General features: G+C 45.5%; 1 protein-coding gene across 6 annotated transcripts in view; it reads left to right on the forward strand.

Moving 5' to 3' along the window:
- Window positions 1-23,137, forward strand: part of LIG3 (DNA ligase 3) — a 45,446-nt gene that overhangs the window by 13,589 nt on the left and 8,720 nt on the right. For 2 of the 6 annotated variants that reach the window (XM_058446027.1, XM_032162969.2), the window contains 13 exons: window positions 7,420-7,970; window positions 10,400-10,543; window positions 13,563-13,754; window positions 15,061-15,212; window positions 15,764-15,930; window positions 16,065-16,142; window positions 16,631-16,799; window positions 18,388-18,543; window positions 20,173-20,304; window positions 20,676-20,755; window positions 21,836-21,923; window positions 22,317-22,394; window positions 22,702-22,825. In XM_058446027.1, coding sequence (XP_058302010.1) covers window positions 7,420-7,970; window positions 10,400-10,543; window positions 13,563-13,754; window positions 15,061-15,212; window positions 15,764-15,930; window positions 16,065-16,142; window positions 16,631-16,799; window positions 18,388-18,543; window positions 20,173-20,304; window positions 20,676-20,755; window positions 21,836-21,923; window positions 22,317-22,394; window positions 22,702-22,825 — 2,111 coding nt within the window. Of the gene's footprint in view, window positions 1-4,685; window positions 4,782-4,898; window positions 5,087-5,598; window positions 5,676-6,513; window positions 6,550-7,419; window positions 7,971-10,399; window positions 10,544-13,562; window positions 13,755-15,060; window positions 15,213-15,763; window positions 15,931-16,064; window positions 16,143-16,630; window positions 16,800-18,387; window positions 18,544-20,172; window positions 20,305-20,675; window positions 20,756-21,835; window positions 21,924-22,316; window positions 22,395-22,701; window positions 22,826-23,137 lie in introns of those variants that run through there. The other 4 variants (XM_058446029.1, XM_032162966.2, XM_058446030.1 and 1 more) reach the window with 4 other exon arrangements.

The raw sequence follows: 23,137 nt of genomic DNA on the forward strand, positions 1-23,137 counted from the left end.
TCGTCAGACTGGTCTCAAACTCCTGACCTTGTGATCCACCCACCTCGGCCTCTCAAAATGCTGGGATTACAGGCGTGAGCCACCACACCCAGCCAGTTCCCACTTTTCTAAAGAAATGCAACTGCCAGCTTTCATACCTAGTTCCATTTCTTTTGTACCTAGTTCTATTTCACAGCAGGGGACCTGAATCAGAGAGAATCAGGGGGTTCAGGGAGCTCTCATCAAGCAAAAATCATTTAGAGCCTGAGTCCTTGCAAGTTTATATCAAATATTGTTATGATATAATAAACATCCTTCTAAGGGATCTTATCACTTCCAGAGTTTTATTCATTCATTCCATTCACTCGTGAGTTTCATTCATTATTTACAAATATTTGTTGAGTATCGACTATGTGCCCAGCACTGTTCTAGGCACTGAGCATATGGCACAGATGCCACCCTCTACATGTAGGTTTGAAATCTAAGGCAGTGCATTCTAACAGAAACATAGTATAAGCCAAACATGCAGTTTTATATTTTCTAGTCACCACATTTTTAAAAAAGTAAAAATAAATGGGTGAGATGAACTTTAATATATTTTATTTGACATAACATATCCAAAAAAATCATTTCAATAAATAATTGACATAAAGATAGGATAGTCATGAGTCGTTTAACAACAGGATACCTTCTGAGAAATGCATCATAAAGTGATTTTGTGATGGGAATATCATAGTGTACTTACAAAACCTAAATGATATGGCTGACTATATACCTAAGCTATATGGTATAGCCTATTGCTCCTAGGCTATAAACCCATAGAGCATGTTACTATACTGAATGCTGTAGGCAACTGTAACACAATAGTAAGTATTTGTGTCTCTGAACATAGGCAAAGTACAGCACACACACACGCAAAGGTATAAAAGAAAATGGTCCAAGGTGGGTGGATCACCTGAGGTTGGGAGTTTAAGACCAGCCTGACCAACATGGAGAAACCCCGTCTCTACTAAAAATACAAAATTAGAAGGGCGTGGTGGTGCACGTCTGTAATTCCAGCTACTCGGGAGGCTGAGGCAGGAAAATCGCTTGAACCTGGGAAGCGGAGGTTGTGGCGAGCTGTGATCACGCCATTGCACTCCAGCCCGGGCAACAAGAGTGAAACCCTGTCTCAAAAAAAAAAAAAGAAGGAAAGAAAAGAAAGGAAAATGGTACACCGCATAGGGCACTTACCATGAATGAAGCTTACAGGACTAGAAGTTGCTCTGGGTGGGTCAGTGAGTGAGTGGTGTGTGAATATGAAGGCCTAGCACATTATTCTACCTTACTCTGGACTTTATAAAGTGTACACTTAGGCAACACTAAATTTACTTTAAAAATTTCTTCTTTTTTTCAATAATAAATTAACCTTAGCTTACTGTTTACTTTTTTACTTTATAGGCTTTTTAATTTTTCTTTTTTTTGTTTTTTTTTCTTTGAGATAGTCTCACTCTGTTGCCCAGGCTGCAGTGCAGTGGCGCAATCTCGGCTCACTGCAACCTCCGCCTCCCAGGTTCAAGAGATTCTCCTGCCTCAGCTCCTGAGTAGCTAGGATTACAGGCGCATGCCACCATGCCTTACTAATTTTTGTATTTTTAGTAGAGATGGGGTTTCGCCATGTTGGTCAGGCTGGTCTCGAACTCTTGACCTCAGGAGATCCACCTGCCTCGGCCTTCCAAAGTGCTGGGATGACAGGTGTGAGCCACCATGATGGGCCCTGTTTGTGTTTTAAACTAAAGGTTATTACAAAAGAATCAAGTATTTTAAAATTAAGCTTAGCTGGGCATGGTGGCTCACACCTGTAATCCCAGCACTTTGGGAGGCTGAGGCGGGCAGATCACCTGAGGTCAGGAGTTCAAGACCAGCTTGGCCAACATGGCGAAACCCCGTCTCTACTAACAATATAAAAAAATTATCCGGGCGTGGTGGTAGGCACCTGTCATCCCAGCTACTTGTGAGGCTGAGGCAGGAGAATCACTTGAACCTGGGAGGCAGAGGATGCAGTGGACTGAGATCATGCCATTGCACTCCAGCCTGGGTGACAAGAGCAAAACTCCATCTCAAAAAAAATAAATAAAACCACACACACAAACAGCACAGTTGTACAAAAATATTTTTCTTTTTTTAAATAAATATTTTTATTTCTTATAAATATGTCACCCAGGCTGGTTTTGAACTCCTCCTGCCTCAGCCTCCCAAAGTGCTAGGATTAGAGATGTGAGCCACTGTGCCCAGCCAATATTTTTGCTTTATATCCTTATTCTATAAGCTTTTTCCTATTTAAAAAAAAAATTCCTTTTACTTTTAAAACTTTTTTGTTAACAAGACACAAACACACACATTAGCCTAGTAAGCCTACACAGGGTCAGTATCATCAATATCACCATCCTCCACCTCTATATCTTGTCCTACTGGAAGGCCTTCAGGGGCAATGTCATGCATGGAGCTGTCATCTCCTATGATAACAATGCCTTCTTCTGGAATACCTCCTAAAGGACCTACCTGATGCTATTTTACAGTTAGCTTTTTTTTTTTTTTAATAAGTAGTAGTATACTCTAAAATAACAATAAGGCTGGGCATAGTGGTTCATGCCTGTCAGCTCAGCACTTTGGGAGGCCAAGGCAGGCAGATCACTTGAGGTCAGGAGTTCGAGACCAGCCTGGCCAACATTGTGAAACCCTGTCTCTACTAAAAATACAAAAATTAGCCGGGCGTGGTGGCGGGTGCCTGTAATTCCAGCTACTCAGGAGGCTGAGGGAGGAGAATTGCTTGAACCTAGGAGGCAGAGGTTTGCAGTGAGCCAAAATCCTGCCATTGCACTCCAGCCTGGGTGACAAGAACAAAACTCCGTCGCAAAAAAAAAAAAAAAAAATTATTAGCCCGTCGTGGTGGCAAGGGCCTGTAATCCCAGCTACTCGGGAGGCTGAGGCAGAAGAATCACTTGAACCCGGGAGGCAGAGGTTGCAGTGAGCCGAGATCGTGCCACTGCACTCCAGCCTGGGCGACACAGCAAGACTCTGTCTGAAAAATAAATTAATTAATTAATTTAATTTAATGACAATAAAAGGTATAGTATACTAAATATATAAACCAGCAACATAGTCCTTTATTATCATTATCAAGTATTATATACTGTACATAATAGTGTGTGCTATGCTTTTATACAACTGGCAATGCAGTAGGTTCGTTTCCACCAGCATCTCCACAAACATGTGAGTAATGTGCTGTCACTATTTCAGCTCCATTATAATCTTATGGGACCACCCTCATATATTTGGTCCATTGTTGGCCTAAATGTCATTATGTGGTACATATTATTAATGAGATATTTTACTTTTTTTAGTATGAATTTTTTGGTGTGTATTTTCTTCACTTATAGCACATCTCAGTTCCATGCAACATTCAAGTGCTCAATAGTCACCTGTGGCTAGTGATTACAGCATTGGAAAAAGACAGATACAACTGAGGAGACTTAAAAAAAATGTAGCAAACGTAGTTGTAGAGATGTGCTCAAGATCACTCAATTATCATAGCTAGGACGTGAGTCTCCAGTGACCTTCCAATTCCCTGGTTGAACCAAAGCCCTGGTTCATTCTGCTGCGCATTAAAAACAGGCTTTACTCCCCTCCAAACAGTAGAATCGCAGTTAAACTTCGTCAACCAAACTTAATGTATCCAATGCAAAACTCATCTTTCTACCCCTAACACCTCCTCTTCCTCTCTATTTTCTATTTCAGTTGATGGTACCACTATGTTTCTGCTCACTCAAATTATTATTATTTTACCCATAAATGAGCACTTTATCTAGAAGATCATTTAAATTCTAAATGATCTTCAAAAACGCACTTTACTCTCCACCCTAATTAGCTGAATTTCATCTCCCACATGGGTCACTATGAGAGCCTTCTGATTTGTTCCCTTGCCTCAAGTCTCTCCCCACTCAGCTTCAACAGTATTCCCTAAGACTCTTCATGGCTCTTCATCCTCTACAGAGTAAAGACGAAACTCTTCATCACACAGCACAGAATTCTCTCGGGAACCTGTTCTTTGCTTACCTAACAAGGCCCAATTGTTTGCTGTTCCTAGACTCTGAGGAGGTCACTTACCCTCAGGCTGCTACACTTGTAAAAATCGCCATCCCCAACTCTCTTGGAGCTGGCTTCAGATTTGAGATAACACACTTTGAATGATATACAATCAAGGAGTTTCTCCTCCACCACTCCTTTACATTTTATATCTACCTGCTATTTAGTGCGTCGTCCCAATTCCATGAAAGCTACTGAATACAAACTATGTACTAGGCAGTCTGCGGGACACAAACAGAGGGATTATATTAAAAAAATAGACTGACGCGATCTTTGCCTTCCCCGACCTCATTACAATATAGTTTCTCCACCAGTATCTTCAAAAACTAGATCCTCTCTAACAGTATGAGAAAATCCAGGGGATCCTCGTAAGTTCAGGCCAGGCTGCGTTCCGAGAAGCCGCCATGTCCCCTCACCTCCGCTTCCCCGGCCGCGATTGCAGGTTGAAAACTACTCCCAAACATCACAGCGCAGGCAGAATGTTAACTACGACCCACGTGGCAGACGGGGGCGGGGACCGGTCGCGTGGCCGCAGCCTTGGCTCTTGCGCCTGCGCGCTGCCTCCCGCTCTAGGACCCGGATTTAAAGAGACAGGCGCTCCAACCATCGTGGGCTGCCCGCGGCCTGTAGTGAGCTAGTCCCGAGGCCTGCGGTGAGCGCCGGAGCCGGAGAGGCAGGTGAGGGGCGGCGCGGCGCGGCCCGGCGTGGGGAAGGCAGCGGGCCGGGGCGGGGAGCTCGGCGCGGCCGGGGAGCCAGCCCCCCGGCTCCTCCCCCGCCCGCCTGCGGAGCCCCGGGGCACACCCTCCGTGACGTGGCGGCCCTCCCGGGAGCCCAGGGGGAGGCTCGCGGCTCCCCGGGACCCCCACGGGGCCGCGTGAGGCGAGGAGGCCGGCGCCTGGGCTGTGCGCCCAGCGGAACCCACAGGGCCTTCTCGTACCCTGGCCCGGCGTGCGTCCTCCTGCGCCGAACCGGGAGCACTCAGGTGGGACTCAGGGAGGCTTGATCACTTCCCGCCTGCGTCCCGGACCCGGTGGAGGAGCGCTCCTTTCTGCCTCGCCGGGGGTCGCGGCCTACGCCGCCGACCCCACTGTCCCCGCCACTCTCCGACAGCGGCGCGGGAAGCCGTTCGAGAAAAGCGGCGGCGGCCAGGCCTCAGCGATTTCCTTCTCGGGCCCCTGGGCTGCGGCAGTTGTGAGGGTGCGGAACGAGGGACAGACGGGTTTCCTCAAAGCTGCATTGTGCCTCCTCGTGGCCCAGCGCTTCCCGAGCCTCCCTCAAGTCCACTTCTTTCATTATTGGGGCCCTAGAGGTTGCCCTGTAAATTGATCTTCACTTGTTCTGACCTCCTTTTATGGGTCGGCCGTACTTCCACTTACCTCACCTCTGTGGTTCTTAAACTTTGGGAGTTATACAGCCCTTTGTGAATGTCACGAAAGTGATAGACCTCCTCCAAAACCGTGCATTTTCCAATGTACATCTTGTATACATTTTTAGAGAGCTCAGAACCGCTTCCCTCCCCCATAACCAGCGCATTCATGGATTCCTTGTAATTTTTCCAACTACCCTGTGAGGTAGGTATTATTTACCCTGTTTTAGAAATAAGAAAACAGATGCAGATAAATTAAGAGTTTTCTCCGAGGTAACAGTCGGTAAACTGTACAGTCAGACTTGCATTCCCATCCCTTATTCCAGGTCCACCAGCTTTGCTTCACATCATGTTGCACTACAGTAAGCAAAGCCTGCTTTTTATTATAAAGTGATAGCAATTTTGCTTCACAGCGTGTGCAGACTGAACATAATTCCAGTATACTTAAAACTAGGACTATAAAATGCTTTAGAAAACATGAATATAAGAAGATGCTGATATAATCTTTTTCCATTTGGATTGATTTATGAGTTCCTGTGAGTCTTGCTGCCCAATGACTTCAGCATTCTCTGATTCAAGTTGCTGAATTATAAACAGGTTAATTGCACATTGGGAGCCTCTTGAAAGATAACGATGTCACCGATCATAATAGGAGCTGACGTTAATGAGAGCTCTTGCTGTGTGCCCAATTGTTTTAAGGGTTTTACTCTTAGAACAGCTCTTTGGGCCGGGCGTGGTGGCTCACGCTTGTAATCCCAGCACTTTGGGAGGCCGAGGCGGGCGGATCACGAGGTCAGGAGATCGAGACCACGGTGAAACCCCGTCTCTACTAAAAATACAAAAAATTAGCCGGGCGTGGTGGCGGGCGCCTGTAGTCCCAGCTACTCGGAGAGGCTGAGGCAGGAGAATGGCGTGAACCCGGGAGGTGGAGCTTGCAGTGAGCCGAGATCGCGCCACTGCACTCCAGCCTGGGCGACAGAGCGAGACTCCGTCTCAAAAAAAAAAAAAAAAAAAGAACAGCTCTTTGAGTTAGGTCCCATAATTAGCCACATTTTACAGATGAGGAAGCTCAGAAACAGGTAAGTAACCCATCAAGGTTATACAGCTGGTAAGTGGCTGAGTTAGGATTTGAACTCAGGCAGTCTGATTCCAGGCTCTGCTTAGTTGTCTCAATATAGGGATTCTAACTCAATTCCAACTCTATATAGTGGCTTGATTTCTGAGGATGACATATGTGTTAAACTTCACAATAAAAACTTCATGAACATAATGTAATTTTTACTGGTGATTAAAAAGAAACTTCAGGGCCGGGCGTGTGGCTCATGCCTGTAATCCCAGCACTTTGGGAGGCCGAGGCGGGCGGATCACCTAAGGTTGGGAGTTGGAGACTAGCCTGACCAACAAGAAGAAACCCCGTCTCTACTAAAAATACAAAAAAGTTAGCCAGGCATGGTGGCGCATGCCTGTAATCCCAGCTACTAGGGAGGCTGAGGCAGGAGAATCTCTTGAACCCGGGAGGAGGAGGTTGCGGTGAGCCGAGATTGCGCCATTGTACTCCAGCCTGGGCAATTAAAGTGAAACGCCGCCTCAAAAAAAAAAAAAAAAAAAGAAACTTCAGGATCTTGTAATACTTAAAGGTCATCATCCATTATGAGCATCATATGTTGCTGATGGCCTAAAAAGAGCTTTTATGTTATTTGGATTTTCTTCATTGTGATTTACTAGATGTACATGTGTGCATTAGATAATTCAACATCCTTTTGCGAGCTGGCTTTTCCTGTATCAGAACTCTTTCATGCTGTAGAGTAGACAATGAATGTAATACTTTGGAAAGTGTTTGATTAGTCATGATGGACTGTATAAGACACTGGCCTTTGGAAAATTGGAAGCCTATCTCCTTGTTTATATCTTTTTTTTTTTTTTTTTTGGCCTCCCACCCTTTCATGCAGCTATATGTCTTTGGCTTTCAAGATCCTCTTTCCACAAACCCTCTGTGCACTCAGCCGAAAAGAACTGTGCCTATTCCGAAAACATCACTGGCCTGATGTAAGACAATTCAGCCAGTGGTCAGAAACAGATCTGCTTCATGGACATCCTCTCTTCCTGAGAAGAAAGCCTGTTCTATCATTCCAGGGAAGCCATCTAAGATCACGTGCCACCTGCCTTGTTTTCTTGCCAGGGTTGCATGTGGGACGCTGCAGTGGCCCCTGTGAGATGGCTGAGCAACGGTTCTGTGTGGACTATGCCAAGCGTGGCACAGCTGGCTGCAAAAAATGCAAGGAAAAGATTGTGAAGGGCGTATGCCGAATTGGCAAAGTGGTGCCCAATCCCTTCTCAGAGGCTGGGGGTGATATGAAAGAGTGGTACCACATTAAATGCATGTTTGAGAAACTAGAGCGGGCCCGGGCCTCCACAAAAAAAATCGAGGACCTCACAGAGCTGGAAGGCTGGGAAGAGCTGGAAGATAATGAGAAGGAACAGATAACCCAGCACATTGCAGGTAAGGTAGAGAACACTGCTTTCTCATCTTACTGGTGCTGAGAGAAAAAGGGATAAGGAGTTCAATTGCTTTCTTTCTCTTTTTTTTTTAACTTTGTTTTTTTAGAGATGGGGTCTCACTCTTGCCCAGGCCAGTGTTTAATGTCGCATTCGTAGCTCACTGCAGCCTTGCACTGCTGGACTCAGGTCATCCTGACTCAGCCTCCCAAGTAGTTGGGATTACAGGCGCAAGCCACCATGCTCAGCCTTTAACGTTTTATTTGGAAATAATTTTAAACTCACTGAAGTGTTGCAAGATTAAAAATAGTACAAAGAACATTTATATTCCTTTTACCCATATTTACCTATTAACATTTTACTCTTATTTGCTTTATCATATTTGTTCATGTGCTCTCTCTCTCTGCATACATACACACACACGTGTGTGTGCACTCACTTTAAACCATTTGAGAATAAGTTGCATACATCATGGTCCTTTAAAATTCTTCAGTGTATATACCTTAAGAATAGGATATATGACCATTATGCGACTATAATATAGCTATCATCTTCAGAAAATTTGTCCTTGATATAATACTTTCATCTACCATCTGTATATTATTTTGTCAGTGGATTGAGTCATACCTTCAATAGCCTTTTCCTGCAGTATAGGATCCCAGTTTAGGATCATATCAGGTGTTGCATTTAGTTGTCATGTTTCTTTGGCCTCCTTTAATCTGAAATATTTCTATAGTCTCTCTTTTATGACATTGATATTTTGGAAGAATAGAGTACTGATTACTATCCTCTTTTACTTTTTTTCTTGTAGCATATAATTCATTACTGTACTTAACTAATTTGATACTTAATTGTCCCATATTTGGCCAATTAGGAACCCCTTTACACTGTCCTCTGTGTCCTGTATACCTTCATTACTTTTTTTAATGTACTTCTTTACTCGGGCATAGCAAGATGCTTTTATTCTTATCCTATATGTATCCTTCCCCAGCCCTGAAATTCGCAATTTCTCTGGGGATTCCTGTTGGTGGGAAATGCCCCTATTAAAGAGTAAAACCCGGATACTATGTGTCAATGTTGTCATGGGGTATCAGTTTTTTTTTTGTTTTTTTTTTGAGAGTCTCACTCTGACCCAGGCTGGAGTGTAGTGGCACTATCCTGTTAGTGGGAAATGGTATTAAAGAGTAAAACCCAGATATTATGTGTCTACATTGTCATGGGGTATCTGTTTCTTTCTTTTTTTTTTTTTTTTTTGAGACAGTCTCACTCTGTGACCCAGGCTGGAGTGCAGTGGCACTGTCTTAGCTCACTGCAACCTCTCCCTTCCAGGTTCAAGCAATTCTCCTGTCTCAGCCTCCCAAGTAGCTGGGACTACAGGCACTTGACACCACACCCGGCTAATTTTTGTGTTTTTAGTAGAGACAGGGTTTCACCATGTTGGTCCGGCTGGTGTTGAACTCCTGACTTCAAGTGATCCGCCCACCTTGGCCTCCCAAAGTGCTGGGATTACAGGCCTGAGCGCCCAGCCATGGCGTGTCTGTTTCTAAGCCCTTTCAGCAGACAGAGCTAGAAAATATGTGCGTGTATATGCATGTAAAATTCATACCTATATATGGCTATATATAACATGTTTGCATGTACATGCATTTTTACGTATGCATATTGTAGAAATTTTATGCCAATACCTCCAAATCCAGTTAGTCCTCTTTGACCTTCAGCGTCTGTAAAATAATGTTCATGTCTTCAACTTAGTTCTGGGCACCATAGGAAGACAGTTAACAATGGCTCTAAAAAGGGGTATCTGTCCTTGTTCTTTGAAAGGAAAAAAGACTTCCAGGAAAGAAAACTGTACTTCCCATATACTTTATTCTCAGCCTCCCCATCCCACCTTAGCTATTGGCCTCGGCCTTTGTTACTTCTTGACCCATCTCTCATTTGGAGGAAGAGAAATACAGGTAGAGTTCGTGACTCAGATAACTAAGCAGCTGGAAATTTTCCTTCCTATGCTAGATTGACATGCTCTGTGATCCTCATTTGCTTTTTGTTCATCTCTGAATTGAAGCTAATTCTGTGGGGTTGGGGTTCCCTAAGTTTTATCCATCAAACTATGATTTCTGATTTCCCCCGAATTGTTATTTCTGGAGACTTACATATGGGATAAGAAGTGGAGAATGTTGATGAAAATTTAAGTTACCAGTAGAGATAAATGGTAACTGGATCTTTTGTCTCCAGAATATCCTTCCCTCCTGTCCCCACAATACCCTATTACCTACTACCCCCACTCAAAAAATACCAGCCACCAGCCAGTCTTGGGCTAGTGCTAGGGTAGTGACTTAACAAGCAAGGCCCTAGGAGCAGTTGATAGATTCTTTGGATGTTTTTTTCAGAGATCTTTCACTGAAGGATATTTTATACTCTCTTGGGATCCTACAGATCTGTCTTCTAAGGCAGCAGGTACACCAAAGAAGAAAGCTATTGTCCAGGCTAAGCTGACAACCACTGGCCAGGTGACTTCTCCAGTGAAAGGCACCTCATTTGTCACCAGTACCAATCCCCGGAAATTTTCTGGCTTTTCAGGTAAGATAGGTTAGGGCGACTTTAGCTGTTATAGTGCTGCTTTTATTTTGTATTCTACTTAGGATTCTGGCTAAAGAGTGAAAATTCTGTGCTATCTCATCTCATTAATAATTTGCTTCTGTCTGAGCAGAGACTGGTAATGGCTAATTCTAAGACTTCCACTTGGTTTTTGTTTGTTTTTTGGTTTTGGGGTTTTTTTGAGATGAAGTCTTGCTCTGTCATCCAAGCTGGAGTGCAGTGGTGCATTCGCAGCTCACTGCAACCTCTGCCTCCTGGGTTCAAGCAATTCTCCCACCTCAGCCTCCCAAGTAGCTGGGATTACAGGCACCCGCCACTACGCCTGACTAATCTTTGTATTTTTAGTAGAGACGGGGTTTCGCCGCGTTGACCAGGCTGGTCTCAAACTCCTGACCTCAGGTGATCCACCTGCCCCAGCTTCCCAAAGTGCTGGGATTGCAGGCGTGAGCCACTGCGCTCGGCCAGCATTCCACTTGTATAGCATTTCTTTGTATACTTTAACCTCTGTTGCAGCAGAAAGATTTGTTTTGTCAAGACTTTTTCCCCTTGAAATAGTTACGTGGGTCAGACAGAGGTTATTAGAACCTGTCTTTTACTTCCTTGTGTTTTGATAATGAAAGAATTTTGAGAAATTGTATCCCTGAATATGCCTAGAAATGAAAGTATGAAAGAAGGGAGATGTCATGCATGTGGATCTCCCTTCTTAATTCTTAAAACTGTTTGTTCAAAACACTGGAACTTTATGGAACACAAAGGAAGGAAAAAAAGATCTGAAGGATATTGCTATTTGTTGGGAGGCAGTACAGCCTAGGGATGAAGCCTGCAGACTTTGGAATCAGTGAGCTCTGGGTTCAAATTCCATCTCCTAAAGGCCAGGACTGTGGCTATTATTTGTATATTTGTAGGACAGATGAACAATAAAGTGTTAAGTTTCCTGTTCTCTTCACTATAATACACACATGCACACATGTGTATGCACACATATATAGTTTCTTCTATATAAAACATGGAATTACTATTTCATAGACAGGGACTCAGGAAGACTTTGCTGGGGCATGTGGTATAGATAGGAGTTGAGAAGATCAGGATCATTTATTGGCCTTACGTAAACAGACAGCATTGGACTAGGGGCTTTTATATATGTAGTTTCATTTGTTCTTCATTAACCCTAGACAGTACCTTTATTTAGGAAGTACTTTTTATTAGGCCCTTTTTATGACTGAGAGAGTTGAAGTTCAGGGTTATCATGGAGTTAGTATTTGCACTGAAGTCTGACTCCAGTACCTGTGTTCTTTTATACTACACTGTGTTGCTGCTTTTATTGTTTGGAGACATTCCTGTGATTGACTCAGTTGAAGAAAATAAATAAAGCCAAACCACTTGGCCTTATTTTAGAAGTCATTTGGAGATTGAAAGACATTTTATGTGATTGAAAGAAGCCTAGACCTGAGGTCAGAAGACTTCGGTTCTGGCCTTTGACAGCTCAGATCCCTGAACACATCCTTACCTCTCTTTAGCCTCTGTCTATGAAGCAGCAGTGGCCTGCTTCTCCTACCATACTGCTATGCACAGGGTGCTATGGGAGCATAGGCAGCAATGTATAGATTACTTTCCCTCTCCTTCCTTGAGTTTGTGTATATATTTGTTTAAGTTTCATCATATCTCCATGCCTCATCTACCCCATAGTGTTCTCATGAGGACTATAAGAGATAACATTGCAAAAACGTGCCTGGTTCTATAGGATTTTTATTATTTTAAAATTCTGAGGTTGGTTGGTTGGTTGTTTGCTGGTAGGCCAAAGATAGAGAAGAGTCCAGGTGATGATAAGGACAGCATGCTTCTGGAAGGGCTCCGGTGTTGGGGATGGAATTTGGGAGGAGTTGAGAGAAACAGAGTGTTTTAGTTCTTGCAACCTGGTTGAACATTGACACTTTGAAGATTTTGTCCCCTAAAATCATATTTAGATTCTGGATCAGAGATGAGGATGGATTTATAATTTACAAAGCCCAGACAAGAAGCAGTGTACAACAGCAGTTAGCTTAGTAATGGCTCTGCCACAAGCTTGCAGAATAAAATTTGCTTTGTAAATGGTCACAAGGAGGTGAAAGGGAATCACCGATGAGTTGCACATAATTATTTTTAAGTGTCTGGAGGAAATCCCTGCCCCTTGACCACCTTTTGTAAAAATGTATTTTTTTTTTTTTATAACTGCTCCTTGGGGGGCAGGGTTTTATTTTGACAATAAGAAAAGTTGAAGTGGCGAGGGGTGGGGATGTTGAGTGTACTAACGGGATCTGACTTTCTTAGTAGTGCCTTTGTCCTGGCTCTTTCAACAAGGAAGTGGGCCAGGAAGTCATTTGCTCTTCTCAGACCTCAGTCCCCTTATCAGTAAGAGAACATTGAACTAGATAATCTTTAAGGCTTCTTCCAGCTCTGACAACCTGTGATAGCAGTAATTTCACATTGACTAACATGTACCTTGATTTCTTAACCCTTTCTCATGCCAACTTTTCTGGGGTCAGCTTTACAATTGCTCTGAGATCCTTCTGACCCCTTTTTTTTTGAGACAGGATCTTACTATGTTGCCCAGGCTGGTCTCGAACTCCTGGGCTCAAGCAGTCCTCCCGCATTGGCCTCCCATAGTGTTAGGGTTACAGGTGTGAGCCACTGTGCCCAGCCGGTCCTGATCATTCTTGGCATGACTTTGGTCTTTATTCTTTAGTGAAGTGCTCACATAAAGAGATGCACATCAGTCTGGTCTTTTGCTTGGGTCTAAGGAGGCCATTGTTCCTTTAACATTATTTATTAGCTGTAAGATTTGGGAAAATTACTTGGCCTCCATTTCTTTATCTGTAAGATGGGTATAATGACATCTACCCCAAAGGTCTATTTGGGGAGATTAAATAAAGCTAAAGTACCAGCAGAATATCTGTTTCCTTCCTTCCCTTTCTTTCTTCTCAGAAAGGCAGAATGAATTCATCTCTGTTGTTTTCTCCAACAGCCAAGCCCAACAACTCTGCCCCCTTGAGCCCCACCCCTAAGAGAAGTCTGTCTTCAAGCAAATGTGACCCCAGGCATAAGGACTGTCTGCTACGGGAGTTTCGAAAGTTATGCGCCATGGTGGCCGATAATCCTAGCTACAACACGAAGACCCAGATCATCCAGGACTTCCTGCGGAAAGGCTCAGCAGGAGGTGTGGCATGAGAATCCTGAATAGGCCTTTCCTCCAGAGAGCTCAAGCCCATGGCTGCCTTCCTGGTCATGTGAGCTGTATAGTTGCCCAGGGTCCCATGCTTGGTTTAATGCTGTACTGTAGTGCTGTCTTGAAATTCTTAATAATTTTGAACAAGGGGCCTCGCATTTGCATTTTGCACTGTACTCCGCAAATTATGTAGCCAGTTTTTCTCAGAGCGCTTTGGCATCTTTCTTCCTCTCCCCTTATTGTGCCCCTAGGAGGCCAGAAGAACCCATCCTATTTGACTAGTTAGAAAATTTACTGTCCTACATATTTAATTAGGTTTTTGTGAACCATATACACAGCTTGGAATAGAATCTTCCAACTCTGTTTCTTTCATTTATCTAACAAATTGTCAATGAGCATCTCTAATGTCCTTGTCACTGGGCACGTGAAGTGAAAGTAACCACTCTGTCCAACAAGAATTCATCTGTAGGCTAAAGGTGAGGCAGACACACAGTCCACCAGCCTCTGAACGCCATGCTGTCTCCTACTGTAGCGATATGCACAGGGTACTATAGGAGCATGGGCAGCGATATATAGATATCTTTTGGTCTCTGCTTCTTTGAGTTTGTTTGTTTATTTATTTATTTATTGAGACAAAAAATGTGGCTGTGTTGCCCAGGCTGATGCATGGATGCAATCTCAGCTCACTGCAACCTCCACCTCCTGGGCTCAAGCAGTCCTTCTGCCTCAGCCTCCCAAGTAGCTGGGACTATAGGCATGTGCCACTATACCTGGCTAATTTTTGTATTTTTTGTAGAGATGGAGTTTCTCTGTTTTGCCCAGGTTGGTCTCAAACTCCTGGATTCAATTAATCTGCCTACCTCAACCTCCTAAAGTGCTGGGATCACAGGCGTGAGCCACCGTGAGCGGTCTGAGTTTATTTATTTATTTAATTATTTTTGTGTGTGTGAGACAGTGTCTTGCTCTGTCACCCAGGCTGGAGTGCAGTGGTGTGATCACAGCTCACTACAGCCTCGACCTCCTGAGCTAAAGCAACCCTCCTGTCTTCTCCTGCAAGTAGCTGGGACCATAGGCATATGCCACCATGTCCAGCTAATTTTTTAATTTTTTGTAGAGATGGGGTCTTTCTTTGTTGCCAGTCTGGTCTCAAACTTGTGAGCTTAAGCAATTCTCCTGCCTCAGCCTCCCAAAGTGCTGAGATTACAGGTGTGAGCCACCTTGCCCAGCCTTCTTTTATTTATATATTTATTTGTTTAAGCTCTATTTCTCAAGAAGGGTTCCTTTCTTCTGTCTCCAGATGGTTTCCACGGTGATGTGTACCTAACAGTGAAGCTGCTGCTGCCAGGAGTCATTAAGACTATTTACAACTTGAATGATAAGCAGATTGTGAAGCTTTTCAGTCGCATTTTTAACTGCAACCCAGATGATATGGCACGGGACCTAGAGCAGGTCAGAGGAAGGGGAGGGAGGGTAGGCTACATTCCAGGTGGGGTTTTGCCAAGCCAGGCACCTGCAGCCTGTTTTTTTTTTCTGGTTGGGACACATACTGTTTTAGGAAACTGAAACCCATTTGAGCAAGCTTCCGTTGTAGGGGGAGCTGAATGTGAGGCTATAGCTGTTAATTTCGTAAGTTTCTGAGGGTGGAAACCATACAACTGCTGAACCACAAAGGGCTGGTTCTCAAGTCAGAATTTGAGACTTGGCCCCTCTGTCTCTCCTGGGCTTTTATTCTGGACTTTTTTTTCTTGCTTGTTTTCTCCTATAACTTGGGTTTACCAAGCTTTGGTTTGTTCGTGACTCTATCCCTGGTACCATGGCAAGTTTCCATCCCCTTCTAGGAATTGTGGATGGGCTAGTGTCTCTAAGAAGTGGGCTAGATATGTTGAGTTGGGATAGGAGCTATGACTGAAATTTCTTGATTCATCTTCAGTCCTGGGTCTTGGGGGATACACTTGGCCACCCTAGGGTTGCAGCAGTGGCATTTTGGTTTTTGGAGACAGGGTGACGTGTCAGAGACAATCAGAGTCTTCTTTGAGCAGAGCAAGTCTTTCCCCCCAGCTGCCAAGAGCCTCCTTACCATCCAGGAAGTGGATGAGTTCCTTCTGCGGCTGTCCAAGCTCACCAAGGAGGATGAGCAGCAACAGGCCCTACAGGACATTGCCTCCAGGTGGGGGAGCTGCCTCCGTCAAACCATGCCCAATGAGGATTGGGCATAGAGAGATGAACTCTCTTGGGAAGGGAAGGTTCCCTTGGGGTTCCAGAGCTCTTCAAGACCAAGTTAAATGTGCCTCATCCCCCTAGGTGTACAGCCAATGACCTTAAATGCATCATCAGGTTGATCAAACATGATCTGAAGATGAACTCAGGTGCAAAACATGTGTAAGTAGCAGCTCCTCTGACAGCCTGAGCTGTCATTTGTTAGCTTCGTTTGTTCCCAACTGGTGTCAGGACTTTTGAGTCCCAATCAGGATTTGAATCCCCATTCCACCTTCTTACTTTCTGTGGGACCCTGATCTGTCACTTGACCTGTCTCTGCCTCCATTTTCTCCCATATAAAATGGAGATAACGGTACCTTTCTCACAGAGTTGTTACAGTTGAAGTGTGGCATATGTTCAGTGAGTATAGTATGAGTCTCTTGCCTACTCCAGCCCCCTCCTCGCTAAGGCGGCATCCACCTAGGCACAGTATCTCAAAAGAGCTGAATTTTCCAAGAGCTTTCTCTCCTCTTGTGAAAGTCTTTAGACAATAGAACACAACCCCTTCTCTACAGATGAGGATTTCTCCTGTGAGGACAGATTGCTGTCCAAAGCCATGGAGTCAAACAAAGGCAGTGGTTTTGTTTCCTTGTTCCTGTACCCCTTGGCAGGTTAGACGCCCTTGACCCCAATGCCTATGAAGCCTTCAAAGCCTCACGCAACCTGCAGGATGTGGTGGAGCGAGTCCTTCACAATGCGCAGGAGGTGGAGAAGGAGCCGGGCCAGAGACGAGCTCTGAGCGTCCAGGCCTCACTGATGACACCTGTGCAGCCCATGCTGGTGAGGAGTGCTGCCCTGCCTCTGCTCTCCAGCCTCTCCAAGCTCCACATTCTTCGGGCTGAGATCAGATAGGGTATGAGTGTTGAGAGCGCTTGCAAATTGACTGGAGGAGTTTAGGGAAGGAAGAGGGAGGTGCAAGGGGGTATTTCTCAGTAGGAGGCGAAGGCAAAGGAGAAGACAGAGGATCTAGTGGAAAGACCTGAGCTGTAGGCCCAGCTGTGCCACTAAGAAGCTGTAGAATCTTAGATGAGTGACTTAGCCTCTCTTGAACTTCAGTCTCCTGTGTGGATGACGTCTGAGACTGCCTGAGGCATCCCCCTAGAATGGTTTATCTGTTATCTTACCTGAAGACAGATGGATGTATTAAGTAACCCCTGAGATTCTGTGACCTACTGCAAAGTAGATCTGAGAGTTGGCGGCAGAGCCAGGCTTCCTATGACAGGGTGACTTGGGAAGAGGAAGGACACATAAGGAATGAAGGCTGACTCTGACAGACATCATCTTAGGCCTCTGCTCATTTCATAAGAAATGGGGTTTCCTTTCCAGCGTTGGTTTTCCTGTGTGACAGGGCCCACCACATATGGTGCCATGCCTGCTGTGAGATTCTTTGGATTTTTGAGTGATGTACAGTGCTTTTTTTGAAACTGTCTTGTTTGTCATACTAAAGCCTTGGTTTAGGGTTTTATGTTTGAGATAGGGAAGTGTTCTCTCCCTGCTAGGAATGTGGGATAGCCAGCATCAAAACAGTGAGATCTCCATCCCAGAGATGGGACTGCGGCTACCTGCAGTAGTGGCCTTTCTGACTTTTATAAAAATGCCTCCTGGAGTCTGTTCTATAGTTTGTCATTTAAAGACTGGCATGGGTTATATAGCTTAGTGGTTAACCACACAGGTTTTGTAGGTGGGCCTAGATTCAAATCTCATTCTTGCCATTTGTTAGCGTAACTTAAGCAAGCACCTAATCTTTCTAACCTTTGGTTTTATCATCCAAAAATGAAAACAATATTTGTCACATAGGATGTCACATCGGGGATGAAATGAGATTATGTATGTGAAGTGCTCCCAAAATGGTAGCTATTGTTGTTTGAGTTAGGCTAGCACAGGTAGGCATGTAAGTAAGCGCTCCAGTATCTGGAAACCCTGTTTGTTGTAGGGACCCCCGATCACTCACCCTGCCAGCCTCACTGTCACCTGCACTCTTTAACCTTAGCTTCACATACCTCTTTTACTGGGAGAACTGATGTGTTTAATAATAAGCCAGAGGCCCTACAAGAGCCTGAATTATTGAGAAAAAAATTAAATCTTGTTTCACTGGGCTTTTACTTGTTGTACAATGAATAGCATTCATATTCCTCGAAAGGCAAGCTCCTATGTCAGCTCTGGTGATTATTTTATAGGCAGAATGCAACATTGCCCAGCCCTTTCCATTCCCATCACCTCTACAACAGCCTTCCCTGAGCATTAATTGTGGGCAGTCAGTCTCAAGACCCAGGTCCTGCCCTCACTAACCCAGTTGCAAGGTCTTTGGCTGTCGCTGCTTAGCAGCCCCTCACTGAAAGTCTCCAGGCTTTGCTTTCCCCACCCCAAGGCGGAGGCCTGCAAGTCCATTGAGTATGCGATGAAGAAATGTCCCAATGGCATGTTCTCTGAGATCAAGTACGATGGAGAGCGAGTCCAGGTGCATAAGAATGGAGACCACTTCAGCTACTTCAGCCGCAGTCTTAAGCCCGTCCTGCCTCACAAGGTATGAGTGCCTTCCTTTCCGCCAGGACCGTCTTTCCCCTTTCTGCCTCTAACAATCTCAGGGCCAGAGTCCCATAGCCATTCCAGCTGTGGTACACAATAAGGGTTTGTTTTTTATTTGTTGAATGAATTAATTCATTTATTCATTTTTGGAGTCTTCCAATAATGAAGGGCTGCTCAGCAGGGAGAGCCAAAGAGCCCTGACTTGGGTTCGTGAGGACAGAGCTCCCTGGAACAGTGATACTTCTTTTGCCCACAGTGATATTGGGACAGTGAGCTCAGTTGGTGAGTTGCTGTGTGTCTTTTGTGTTTCCATGTCCCAGATGCTTCCTGTGAGCTAGACTAAGGCTTATATACCAGGGGCTATTGGGCTGTCATTCATTAATTTGTTCAACAATTATTTATCAGATGCTTACCCATTGTTACAGCTAGTGGGGATATAGCAGTGGAAAAAATGGACAAAAGTTCTGGCCACCATGAACTTTACATTCTGATGTAAACACAGTCTTATGGGGACATCTAGGAGCCTAGATTCCTCCTCTAATCGGTGGCATTTGGAACTTTATTCCTTAACCCTTCTCCACTCCCAAGGATACTGTGAGCCTTTGGGGGTGTCTTCAGGGAAAAGCAGCTGGAACATCTGGCTCCAGTAGCTTGTGAGCAGATGGAATTCCTATCTTTGCTATCCTTTTCTTTCCTAACTCAGACTCAGTTTTTCAGAGCCTCAGGGGGTTCAGGGGAATGTGTTGTGTGGCCCGTGCTTACCTCAGCCTTGCCTTCCTGCTGGAGCACTGGGAACAAAGCAGTCAGTCCATTTGTTTCATATGTTCAAGAGGAGGGCTAAGCAGTGGCCTCATTGTGGAGCTTTAGTGCAGGTTCACGTGTTCTGTGAAGCACTGTAAATCACTGAGGACCTGCTTCTGGTGAGGTTGGTGTTAAATAGACACCATCTGTGACCCAGGAAGAAGTCTGAGCACACTTTTCCAGATTTAGTCCTTTCCTTAATTTTCCCTTACCCAGTGTTCACTCATCCCTTGCCTCTCCTGTGATTTGGGTTCTTAAAGGGCTAGGTTAGGGATTGAAGGGGAATGGCATGGATGTACTGGCCTTTCCTGTTCCTGCTCTAAGCATCCTGGGTAGTGATGGCTGTGGGTTCAGGGCTCCCACTCAGAGAAGACACTGCTCAAATTTCCTTGCTGCACCTGAGGCGGTTCATTTCTACCTTTCTGGTTTCAAGCAGTCTGTTCTCCCCTAATCCAATCCCCAGCCTGATAGTCACACATCTTCTGCAGTAGGCACTAGTCTATGCCCACCTGCCCTCCTCCTCCTCCCCTGACAGATTTAATCTGTTTCTTCCATTTTCCTCAAAAATTGTACCTTCTCTACAGCCCATAGAAAGTGACTCAGCATGGGCTGACCTCTTCCTGGGCTTGGACAGAAGTACTGAAACAGATGGCCTCTCCCTCTTGTCCAGGTGGCTCACAATGCCTAGCTGTATGTTTTGCACATTAGCTGGGCCTTCCACATGTTGTTCTGTATACTGTCTGGGCCCAGGCTTTGCCCTCCATGGCATGGTTTGGGGTCCCTGCTGCCATGTCATCCCTCACCAAAGCTCCCCTTCTGCTTTCAGGTGGCCCACTTTAAGGACTACATTCCCCAGGCTTTTCCTGGGGGCCACAGCATGATCTTGGATTCTGAAGTGCTTCTGATTGACAACAAGACAGGCAAACCACTGCCCTTTGGGACTCTGGGAGTGCACAAGGTACTAGCTCAGGGCCATATGTGCAAGAATGAATGAGTGTGAGTATGTACATGTGGATGCATGCTGCAGTCTGAAAAGGGAGGAAATATCCCTTAGTGTGGGCCGCCTTCTTCGTTTCTGACCGGTTTCTGGTTTGGTTTTTTGTCTTTTGTTTTTCTCCTAAAAAGGGGCTGGTATTGGGAACCAACTTATAATTGGGTTGGTTTCCATTTAGCAGTATCTGTTCAGTGCCCTTATGGTCCAGGGGCTTCAGAGCAGAAATAGGACTTTTTCATCCGATGCCTCAGGGGGTCTCCAGAAGTGGACTGGTACTCATTTTTTCACACTGACTTTTGTCCTTTGTATACCTACTACCTCATTTTCCCTTACAGAAAGCAGCCTTCCAGGATGCTAATGTTTGCCTGTTTGTTTTTGATTGTATCTACTTTAATGATGTCAGCTTGATGGACAGGTGAGTTGGCTAGCATCTTTAAACCCAGAAACTGCCAGGAATCTATTTTCATTTCCTGGGTGAGGAAGATGGGGGCTTCAGGTTGGAAAGGAGGGTACAGGGAACCAGCTGGCACATACGTTTGTGCTCAGAAGCTTGCCAAAGGCAATGGCAAGAGGGAGCTGAGAGGAAGCACAATTGCTACATGATCAGTTCCCCATTTAGTGTAAGAAAGAGCCCATGTGTTGACTCCATCTCATCTCTGAGAGCTTAAGTCACAGAAGAGACCCAAACCCCCAAAGAAGTTTCTCTACTAAAGCAAAATGGACTATTGCAGAGAAATAGACTGTGAGCATGTGGGGTTTCAGTTTATTTCTCCAGTGGCACCCCAGGGGCTCCAATGGCACCCCTGGGGGCATAAGGCAGATGGTTTTCAGCTCAGGGGTTTTGATTTCAGAAGAGACTGACAACAGAAAGCTCCTGATTACGGAGGAGGCCATGGGTGGGACCATCTTGGAGAGAATTAGCGGTCTTGACTTAGCTGCATACATATGCTTGTGCCTGAGAAACCAGTATCAGCCCTTTCCTCACTTAGAAATGTATCTCTACCCCATTCCTCCTGCTGCAGCCATATACTTGATCGGGGAAGGAGAAGGAAGTAGAGAGGGAAGGAATTGGTGGGGGTAGGATTTGGGGTTTGGGTCCCAAGGCCTGTCTCAGCCTGCCTACCTAGGGGTTGGCCTTGGGATTGGGGCAAAGCAGGGTGCAGGGGATAAAAAATGAGAGTTGGAGTCATTTTTCAAGTGGGACCAGAATTTATACAATCTGGGCTACAGGCCAGTTCTCCCTTGGCTCGCTCAATGAAGTAGAAATAGGAACTACAACTATGAACTGGCTCTATGCCACAGCTCACAATTGTCCATCTTCGGTCACGATGGAGCCCTTGCAGCCCTTGACAGCAGAACTGTTACATGAGGTCTTTGATCCATGGCAAACCCTTTCTTGAAATAGCAGTTTTATCATTGTGGCCCTTCCTTCGTCAGAATTCCTAATAAGGGAGGGAGGATCCCGGCCCAACCTCAGCTCTCCTGTTCTCCTCAGGCCTCTGTGTGAGCGGCGGAAGTTTCTTCATGACAACATGGTTGAAATTCCAAACCGGATAATGTTCTCAGAAATGAAGCGAGTCACAGTAAGTGAAGACCCTATGCTAGGCAGTGTCCTAGAAGTTTGAATGCAGGGCAGAGAACTCCTTGGGTCAAGCGTGACTAGAAGAATAAATCTTAATGTCTTATGGAGCCTCCTGATAATGTTTGCCTTTGACTATTGTATACGTTGTCTGCTAGTCTTCACCCAGAAGGGTAGGGCATGGAAATCCTTCCTAGATAAGCGTCCTGTGTTTCAAAGCCACAGCAGCCCTCTGTTTGGGATGAGAAGCAACCTGCTTTCTAACCCTTTGTCGCTTATGTTTCAAGTAAGGGTGTTTCCAGTGGGCACTTAACTAGTGTGTGAAAAGGAACAACCCCTACTCACTCACCACCTTCTCCACTCTCACACCAACTTCAGCATCTCTCTTGTCCCTCAGAAAGCTTCGGACTTGGCTGACATGATAACCCGGGTGATCCGGGAGGGATTGGAGGGGCTGGTGCTGAAGGATGTGAAGGTAAGGTGGCCCCGCTTGCCTTCTCCTGTCAACTCACTCACAGCCCTCTCCCCTGAGCCTTTCCAGCCCTGACCAGGAGATGTCAGTGGTAGCCTGCAGTGGTTGGGGTGGCTGCTGGGGAAGTGTGGGCAGATGTCTCCTGGATCTGGAGGACTGGTTTGTGTGTCTCCTGTAGTGCCTGGAGCCTGAGGGCTCTTACCCCGAGGGAGGGGCACTGGGCTAGATCTGGTGTGTAGCAGTGAAGGGGTGAACCCATCCTCATGGAGTTGCCTTTCTACTCTGTGGTTTCTCTTTTGCTTCCCTTCAGGGTACATATGAGCCTGGGAAGCGGCACTGGCTGAAAGTGAAGAAAGACTATTTGAACGAGGGGGCCATGGCCGACACAGCTGACCTGGTGGTCCTTGGGGCCTTCTATGGGCAAGGGAGCAAAGGTCAGGGTGGCCTCTGCCCCCTGGGGTGGTACTGTTTTAGAAGGCACCACTTGAGGTACAGGCTGGCCTTGTTACTGGCTTGATCTGCCAGCATGGCCAGTTATGACTTCCGAAGTCCTAGGATCTAGGGCCCCAAGCTGGCCTGAGTCACCTCAGGCAGAGCTGCTTACTCGGTTAGGGAGAAGTCAGAATAGAGTACCCTATGCTAGCCTAGCAGAAGGACGCTTACCACCAATTATTTCGTCAGGGCCTGACAGCTTTCTCCTCAGGGAGAATCTCTTTCCTGACTGGAAAGGAAGCTGGAGTCTGAGG

The sequence above is a fragment of the Hylobates moloch genome, unplaced genomic scaffold (genome assembly GCF_009828535.3).
Source record: "Hylobates moloch isolate HMO894 unplaced genomic scaffold, HMol_V3 SCAFFOLD_10, whole genome shotgun sequence".
Taxonomy (NCBI): Eukaryota; Metazoa; Chordata; class Mammalia; order Primates; family Hylobatidae; genus Hylobates; species Hylobates moloch.